Genomic DNA, 9,629 nt, shown 5'->3' with positions numbered 1-9,629 from the left:
TGAAAGTACACTCAAAAGAAGCTCGAGTGTTGATTTTCATGAGAAAATATTTATCTGGAGGACCGCTAGATATGAAACAGTCCAATTTCTCTTTTTAATTTTTCATGCCTAACGCTCTACCCAAATATTTTTTCAGTTCAAATATCCAGCTTTCCACGAGCGATAATGGCGGTGATTGAGCACAAGTGGGCACAATCTTTTGACAATCATTGGAGGAGCGTCGAGTTCACCCTGACGGAGTTACTATGGAAACATCCATGATTGTTTGTTGTTCGACTGTAAAAATGTAAACATCGTTAAGTTTTGCAGATCAGCGGAAGAGGAACATAATTGAACGGAAGCAAACTTTTGTGGTTTGTGGCCATAATTCCCTGAAAGCACCCGGCTCAAAAAATCCCCTTTAGTATTGTGCGAATGGAATACTCGCGTGCACTCAGGCAAACATTAACTTTATATTGGTCGAGCCGTAGCCAAGTTGGCCAGCGTCTCGGTCTGATAAAAAACTTTCCGTTGTGCATTTGGACGTTATTCCCGAAGTATGCGCAAACTACGAAGCCACAATCCATAAAACTTCTTATCTGTTCAATTATTCATCGTACACGAAAAGGTGGAAAATTAGCAATATGTTTCGCTTCATGTGCGAAAACTAAACAATGTTTATATTTTTACACTTGAACAACAAACAATCATGGATGTTCCCATAGTAACTCCTTCAGGGCGACCCTGATGCTCCTCCAATGAATGTCGAAAGATTGTGCCCACTTGTGCTCAATATCCGCCATTATCGTTCGTGGAAAGCTGGATATCACAAAATTGAAAAAAAGCATGTAGGGGAACTGTGGGTAAGACGAACAGGTTAAGAAGAGCGTCTAATAAAATACAGAGAACTTATGATTTATAAAACCTAAATACAGTTTACTTCAGTTCAATATATTGTTTTCAAAAACGGCTAGTGAAATATTAAAAAAAACTGTTTTTCAATGTGTATTTTGAGAATTAAAAATGGTCCAAAAAAGTGAACTTTTTTAGTGCTGCGGGTGAAACGGACAATGTGTGGGGGTAAGATGGACAGGTATTCTAAATCGCCCCAACTGAGAGCATATTAATATTTTTGACCATTAACGAATTGAATACGTAAAATATGGTGATGTAACGTGCAAAAGTGAAGGGGGCAGTCCACCCCCTCCCACCAGTGGCAGCCAATCGAAAATTGTTTGACAGCGGCAATCTAAACAAGCATTTTAAAATCTATTTCATGCCTGGCTGCTGCTAATTTGTTTGAAGCCACATTTGCCGGTTAAATTTTCATTTATATGCATGAGATATTACTAAAAAGCAAAATCAACAATTTTATTATAATATGTTCATTGACCATCTTACCCACATTAGCAGTTGTCCATTTCACCCCATCATTATACATTTTTTTAAAGCGTTCGCAATTTTTCATACGCAAATAAAACTATCTATTTTTTCAATGCAGACGTTACTTGAAAAGATATTAAATCGAAATATTTCATGTTATTGGTAACATTTTAGAATTAAACCACTCAAAAAGCTTAATTTCGATGGCAAAAAAGTTACATCCAAACGCAGGATCACTTCTGATTTTCAGTTTTTTTACATTTTATCAAAATTTGAAAGTTCTAAATGATGACGAGAACGTTCAGACATCATGAGATAGCAAGATGATTGAATGCCCATCAAAACATTTACGAATTTTAATGCCTAACTGGTAGAATCAACCACCTGTCCGTCTTACCCACCCTGTTCGTCTTACCCACAGTTCCCCTAAATTATTCATAGGAAAAATTTAAGATCGAACATTTTGTTCTAGATCTCCTTTTTCTTCAAACGTAAAAAAGGGAATGCCTTCCCTGGTTGACATTTCTAGATAGAATTAACAAAAGGGCAAATGTCGCAAATGTAAACAAAACGGGTGAGAGTTATTTTTTGCTGGACCAGCATAGGAAAATCAACCCTCACTCGGTTTGTTTACACTTGCGACATTCGCCCTTTTGTTAATTCTATCTTCATTTTGTTTCGTTGACGGCTGCTATTAAAGGGCCAAACACAATACATACGGATTTTACTACGTTGCGGTAATTTGACAGTTTTTCCATGGGTTTTCTGTCAAATTTCCGCAACGGTGCAAAATCCGTATGCATTGTGTCTGGGCCTTAACAGTTTGCTTCACCCCATCGACATCTCTATAACGAGCTGCAGTGAACGTCAGCGACAGCATGTCCTGCACGCTTAAAAAATTTGACCCACTTTCACGAAAAGTGGAACAGCTCAAAACATGCGTATATTTTACCCACTATTTGAGTAACTCTTACTCCTTTTATGAGTTCCACCGTAGAAGCTCATTAATGAGCAATATTTACTCAAAAATGAGTGCCATTTCACTCAAAACTGAGTACCCAAGTAACCACGAAGCTTTATATCAATTCAATTGTAATGCTTTATAGTGCGCTACAAAGCATATCATATAATGTGTTATTTTCTTACATGTACAATAAATGCAGTAATAAAGTGGAAAAGGGCCCCACTATTGTCAAATTAAAGCTGCATTATAATAGCAATTGCTAAAGCACCATTACGGCATGAATTAAACATCGCTTCGCCTGCATTATCGACATATCGTTATTTTTAGCCTGTTTGCGAAAAAAATATAAAAACATCAATTCGGCCGGCGTGTCAAAAGACAAAAATAAATATATTTCATATTTATTTTTTAAGTCCGCTGGTTCTAGCAGCTTCTCAAGCTATGCGTTACTTCATTATTTACGACGAATGGATTTTTTTTGCATTTCAAATGTTACCTTTAATGAGACTTGAACCTGATGAGTGCGTGTATCCCTGCATGGTTCATTTGCTGGCACCTTTGATATCTTAACCACAGCTGTTATAGATGAGTGGGTTGTAATTAGTCGTACTTAAATCGTCGTTCGTAGTTGATTTTAGAATTCAATTGGTTGAAAAAAGACAGCAGCAGTTAGGTGAAACAGAGTATGAGTAGTGGCCGTAAATAAGCAAAAACGAAGTCAGGTATAAGCATTTTATTAACATTTACGGTACGTTTTAAAGATTTGTCCTAAAGCTTGTAAGCAACATATTGTAACATTATAAACGCAAATAGTGTTTTTAATAATGCTAATTTACGATAATGCTTAAACGCATTAGCAATGTTTATACAAAAGTTTTAACCATGCGAATTGCTGATATACCGCTGTCTGGTATTAGCGATGCCGAGCTACAGCCAATATGGGGTTATGCGTTAATGCTTGTGGTTACTTACACAAATTACGAGTAAATTTAACTCAGCTTTGAGGTCGACCTAAACTACTCAGAATTGAGAAATTGCCATTACCGTGTACCCCCGTTGGTATGGCCTCCTTTAATCTGAACATTTTTAATCTGTACCCCGGTGGTATGAATGCGTTCACATTAAAAACCGATCAAGCGTCACACACAATTGACGTTAAAGTTGACCGGTCAATTAAAAAAAAGCAAAAAATCTTAATGCGTTTCCTCTTGCTCAGGAGCTTTGGCAATATAGCTCATACGCAACTCACCTCTCTCCAGTAATCAAAATAGACCATTTTAGTCGAAACTGCCGAGCCAATTTCGTCTTCTACAAACCGAACGTTCAGAATTCGTACATGTTTGAAATGTTTTCAAAACGTTTGTTTTCGTCAAATCAAAACAACAAGTTCATAGGGTGCGCGTCTTGCGCATATGTGAAAATGAATAGAGTTACAAAATATTCAGATTAAAAATGAACTCGCCCAATCTGAACGAGCTGTTTTTCATATTAGCGGGGGTTGAGTGTACTCAAATTTTTGGGCTGTTTCACTTTTTGTCATAGTGAGTCGGTTTTTACTCATTTTTGAGTTAAAAGTCACTCATTTCTGAGTTAATCTTATTCATTCGCGGGTTAAATTTTTTAAGAGTGTGGGCTCAAAATTTGACAGCGGGCCCAAATCAGACTGCTGGCAGTTGAGTGAAACGCAGTGCTGACATGCTATCTCATTTTCGCACACGCGAGATGTTGGCAGCGAAAACATGGTGGCCTGCCAATCCAGCTTTTTACGCGCTATCCAGCTTTTTACGCGCTATAATGGCGGACGCTATAAATTGTGTTCGTAATATGTGAACAATCTTTTTGACAACTCTGCATACATCAAAACTGGGCACTCTTCTCCTGTACGGCAGTGTTGCTCTTTCTTTCGTTTACGCCAAAGAAGGAAGGCAATAGTTTTGTTTACATTTCGCACAGTTTTGCTTTCCTTCTTTGACGTAAACGAAAGAAAGAGCACGGTAGTGTTGCAAGAGAAGAGTGCCAGATTTGATGTATGCATGCATACATCAAATCTGGCACTCTTCTCTTGCAACACTACCGTGCTCTTTCTTTCGTTTACGTCAAAGAAGGAAAGCAAAACTGTGCGAAATGTAAACAAAACTATTGCCTTCCTTCTTTGGCGTAAACGAAAGAAAGAGCAACACTGCCGTACAGGAGAAGAGTGCCCAGTTTTGATGTATGCAGAGTTGTCAAAAAGATTGTTCACATATTACGAACACAATTTATAGCGTCCGCCATTATAGCGCGTAAAAAGCTGGATAGGATGGTTTGCTTCGATCTTTTTCGTTTTTTCGAGCAGTTTCTGACCGGAGATGCCATATTTTCTTAAAAAAAATGTCTGGAACTGCTCGAAAACCGAAAAAATCGAGCAGTTTTCCGGCTACTCGAATTTTGTGGTTTGAAAATAATCTGCGAAAACCTGTACACTTTTTTAGGAAGTCTGTGAAACTTTAAAGAGCTTCGAACAAAAATCTGCACCAAAACAATAAAAGTCATAAAAACTGCAAATATCTGCAAATTTATAGTGATCTGCAAGACCGTTTGAAAAATCTGGAATTTGGGGAATTTGCAGACAAATCAGCAAGTCTGGTATCCCTGTTTCTGACATAAAAACTTCGCATAATTATCTCCTCTTCGCTCTTCTTCCGACATTTAATTTTCAGTTGTCATTGTCAATCGTTCGATTAATTTTTGTGTTTAGATTTTAGCAGCAGCAAGCGCCAAACGAATTATTTGTTGCGTAGTCGCACAGTTGTTTTTCCTTGCTGTAGAAACATTAAACAGTTACCATTCCGCTAATAATGTCAACTAAAACATCCAACAGCTTAGACGCAAGGGCAGAACTTGCCGAATTAGTTAAAAGAAAAGCAGAAATATCAGTAAGTATAAGAATAAAATGCCAAGCTGACAAATTTGTTTACAATTCTTTACGTTTCAGGAAACGCTCGCCAACCTGGAACGACAAATATACGCGTTCGAAGGATCTTACCTGGAAGACACACAACTATACGGCAACATCATTCGCGGCTGGGATCGTTACCTAACTACTAACAAGACCACGAACTCCAAAGCGGACAAACGAAATCGGAAGTTTAAAGAAGCGGAACGTCTCTTTTCTAAATCGTCCATTACATCGATGGCAGTAAATAACTTGAAAGCTTTACAGGTAGTGTAACTTCATGATTAATTTTCTATTTATTGCAGGCTGTCAGTGGATTAGTAGATCCCAATGATGCTAAGAATGATCGCAATAGTGAATCGGATTCGATGACAAATGATGATTCTAGCGACAACCAGATTGCAGTTTTGAACACCAATTCATCGCTTGGGCCGGGTCTAGATAATTCTCTAAAAAACTCTGTCGGTAAAGGGTTAAATTCATCGAAAAACAGTTTGGAAAAGTCTTCGTCATTTCTAACCCGACCTTCAACACCAACAAAGGACGTAAGTGTACCGGTGAAGGAATCGACAACCCCAAGCAGCACAGCCAAACACAAAACTAGCATTGGTTCAGTGAAAAAAGCGAACCCGAACAAGAAAGTGCGACATCGTTGAGCATAGTACGGTAAAATAGGATAGTAAGATCATTTTAGTTTATATTTAGAAGCTATAAGTTCAAGTGGTAAGTGGTAAATTGTCAAAAAGATGTCCATATTTTATTCAGCTAGAATACTTTAGAAAAGTTTAAGTGCAGATCAAAGTTTGCTTAATGCTTTAAATTATTACTGATACGATTAACGATTATTACTGATTACGATTAATGTTATACTTTACATTCTACAGTGGCACGGAGTTTTATGTTCAGATACAAAAATAAAACTATTCATACTAAAATTTATGATTTATAAATCGAATCAAATATGTATTTAGCGGGATTGTTATGCACAATTATTACTAGAAAAGCATGGTCGTCAGATACTTTCCCATAAACTAGAATAAAATGTGTCATATGAATAATGATGAAATTTATGCTCAACGTTAAAATAATATCACGATTTTTTGGCTCTGTAGAATCAAAATATAAAGATTGGCAAATAAATATTTTCGGACATCGCATCAAATTTTTTGACAATAATACATTAAGCAAAATCAGTTTATTAGTCTGCTTGACTGTTAAATGTTCTTCACATTTCCCATTTCGTCATCCATCTTTAATCCATCGTAGACGCAAAATCTTCCGTTCAAAGGCACAAAGGGTGCGCTGGCTCTCCGGGAGCATAATCGAGTATATCTCATGGCCGTAGACCGTTGCGGGTCTCTAGTGTTCACTTATTCAATTTTTCTTGACCGTAGCGTCTTCTGGCGGCCAAAGTAAGCACGATTTTCCCCATTTTACCTTAATCACTAACGAGCCCAGACATAAACAAAAGATGGGTCACTCGACCTTTCAGAATAATGTTAACCCTCTAACGGGCAACATCGTAAAAACGATGCGATCGAGCAAATGATTACTTTATCATGAAAGTACACTCAAAAGAAGCTCGAGTGTTGATTTTCATGGGAAAATATTTATCTGGAGTACCGCTAGATATGAAATAGTCCAATTTCTCTTTTTAGTTTTTCATGCCTAACGCTCTACCCAAATATTTTTTCAGTTCAAATATATCACCAAAGTGAAAAAAAGCATGTAAATTATTCATAGGAAAAATTTGAGATCGAGCATTTTGTTCTAGATGTCCTTTTTCTTCAAACGTAAAAACGGGAATATTCGCACCATATTTTTTTTCAGAATTTTTCGGAATTCTTGTTTTTGAAAGATGATAACTCTTGAACGCATGACCAGAATGTTGTGATATTAGTATCAACATGTCAGGAAATCTGTTCTGAACATATTTCTCATATTGTCAATTCAAGGCAAATTTCGCATGTTGCTCTGGAGCTCCAAAAGTGAAGGCCGTCTACAGACGGTCTTACCCGTTAGAGGGTTAAGGGGACATAAACCACTGAAACTTTTGAAAATTATCTATTATTTTTTTATTTCAGATTTTGATTCGGCGGTCCTTTCCGCTTATTTTGATACTGATTTTGTAATGATCCGACCACGGGAAGTGACCGAAAAGCGATCATACACATAAGCATTCCAGTGCGGCGTCGAACAACTTCGGCGGAATAAAACGCCGCTCCTGGAAAACCACGATTTTCAAACTTTATGTACCTTTTTCTCAGAAATTACACAACGTATTGGAACTTTTGGGGTTTGTAAACGAAACACAGCTAGAAAAAAACAGAAAAAGAAGACAAAATTTTATTTTTTTAGCCATCTTTTCTTCTTCTTTTTCGTTTTTCGCAAGCTGTACATACTTCGTTTACAATACTCAAAAGTTATAAAAGTCTGCCAAGCTCCTACCAACAAAACAAAAAAAGTTTGTTCCAATACGTTGTGTAGTTTCTGAGAAAAAGGTACATAAAGTTTGAAAATAGTGGTTTTTCTGGAGCGGTGTTGTATTCCGTCGAGGTTGTCCCACGCCGCACTGGAATGCTTATGTGTATGATCGCTTTTCGGTCACTTCCCGTGGTCGGATCATTACAAAATTAGTATCAAAATAAGCGGAAAAGACTGTAGAAGCAAAATCTGAAATAAAAAAATAATGATTTTTTTAAAAATTTTAGTCGTTTAGCCTTAAGGGGACATTTAAGGCTTGAAAAAATAGAGTAATCTACTACTATAAGGTGCTTGAAAATATGTATAAAATGTTCCGAAATAATATAAACGACTGTGATTTTAAGCAGATTGTTGAGAAGAATTAAGGTTTCACAACATGCCGGCCGCCGTTGAAACCCTTCGTTTCAACCAACAACTTCGTCGGTTACAGGTAATGATCTCGGAAGAACAGGTTGATTTTCGTAATTAGAGTCGATTGGAAGGACCGCAACCTCCGTTATAGCCCGTTTATATACTCCAGCAGCAGTTTTGACGATCACAACTCGAACTCGGCCATCTGGACCAGGGATGGCCTAGATAACACGTCCAAGGGGCTATCGTATATAGTGGTGGGTAGTTGTCGAGCTTCAACAGGACCGGTTGTCCCTGAGGAATGTCCACTGATGGGTGTTTCCATTTACTGTGGTGATGTAACTGACTCACGTAGTCACGAGATCAGCAGCGCCAAAGGTCTTGGTTTCATATCTTGCAAACGGTTCAGGCGATTAGGTACCAAATCACACAAATCTGGCTTGGGGATTGACAGTAGAGGCTCCCCAACAAGAAAATGCCCTGGAGTAAAATCAGAAACGTGATGCGATGAATCAGAAATTGGTGAAAGTGGACGCGAGTTTAGCACAGACTCAATTTGCGTTACGACTGTTAAAAGCTGGTTCACAGAAAAGGCCTTCAGACCCATAATGCATTTAAAATGGTACTTAAATGATTTTATCCCGGCTTCCCGTTAGCCTCCGAAATGTGTAGAGCGAGCAGGGATGAAACGAAATATTATATCATTCCAAGAACAGAAAGCGGCCTATTCATTCGATTTGAAATGCTGCAGGAAATCTTGTCGCATTTTACGTAACTAGCGATCCACCCCGTCTGATAGCATTGATACAAGCGACGGAAGTTAGATCGGCGATAATCTCGAGATCCGAGATGCACGGCTTTCACCACCAAACAAACGAAAAGCCCGACGTAAACTTTGATCGACGGGCCTCTCCCACTCAATGGACGAACATTAAACGGCCCACAATAATCCATCCCAGAAAACAAGAACGGACGAGCTGGTGTAACGCAAACCGATGGGCGATGGTAGAGGCGCCATTATTTGATTTGCTGGTGTTGGGTTACACCGAAAACAGGTTACGCATTCTCGAACAACTTTGCGGGCTAAATCTCGACCACGTAGTGGCCAAAAGCGTTGACGAATGGTAGAAACAATTAGTGGAGGTCCACCGTGAAGTGTCCGAAGAAGATGAATAGACCAGGCGATCAACAAGCTTAGCTTGTGATTGGCTGGAATCAGTATAGGATGGCGTGTATCAAATGGTGCTTGCGAATTCCTGATTCATCCATCTATCCGTAAGAGGCCAAAATCATCCATAAATAAGTTCAGATTCTTTAGCGGCGACTTTGAAATGGGTTCGGCGTTACACTTGGTGCTTTCACGGCTGTATATACGAGCTTCCGCTGGGAATGTCTCGCGTTGAGCAAGACGAATCAAAACCTTCAATGCGTAGTCGACTTCGCTTGGTGACAATGGTGAGAAAATTCATGGAGTTTCTGTACGATTGCAGTTGTTACAAAAGCGGAAGCAATAAGCGACACATCGAGGCCAAC

The 9,629-nt window shown here is 38.5% G+C and overlaps 1 protein-coding gene across 1 annotated transcript; it reads left to right on the top strand.

The window, feature by feature from the left end:
- Positions 1-5,075: 5,075 nt before the first annotated feature.
- Positions 5,076-6,386, top strand: LOC128737352 (chromatin modification-related protein MEAF6). Its single transcript, XM_053831975.1, has 3 exons — positions 5,076-5,241; positions 5,301-5,504; positions 5,567-6,386. The coding sequence occupies exons 1-3, from the start codon at positions 5,164-5,166 to the stop codon at positions 5,915-5,917; spliced, it is 633 nt and encodes a 210-aa protein (XP_053687950.1). The 5' UTR covers positions 5,076-5,163; the 3' UTR covers positions 5,918-6,386.
- Positions 6,387-9,629: the final 3,243 nt, after the last annotated feature.

This window comes from Sabethes cyaneus, chromosome 2 (assembly GCF_943734655.1).
Source record: "Sabethes cyaneus chromosome 2, idSabCyanKW18_F2, whole genome shotgun sequence".
NCBI classification, from domain to species: Eukaryota; Metazoa; Arthropoda; class Insecta; order Diptera; family Culicidae; genus Sabethes; species Sabethes cyaneus.
Note: the sequence above shows the minus strand (reverse complement) of the source record. Positions and strands in the feature narration are given on the sequence as shown.

What these genes read in the sequence shown, in the direction of transcription:
- LOC128737352 (XM_053831975.1), top strand. Translation starts at nt 5,164, where the DNA reads ATGTCAACTAAAACATCCAACAGCTTAGACGCAAGGGCAGAACTTGCC. An exon ending in AAAGAAAAGCAGAAATATCA is followed by an intron (nt 5,242 to 5,300) that starts GTAAGTATAAGA and finishes TTTACGTTTCAG; the next exon opens with GAAACGCTCGCCAACCTGGA. An exon ending in CGTCCATTACATCGATGGCA is followed by an intron (nt 5,505 to 5,566) that starts GTAAATAACTTG and finishes TATTTATTGCAG; the next exon opens with GCTGTCAGTGGATTAGTAGA.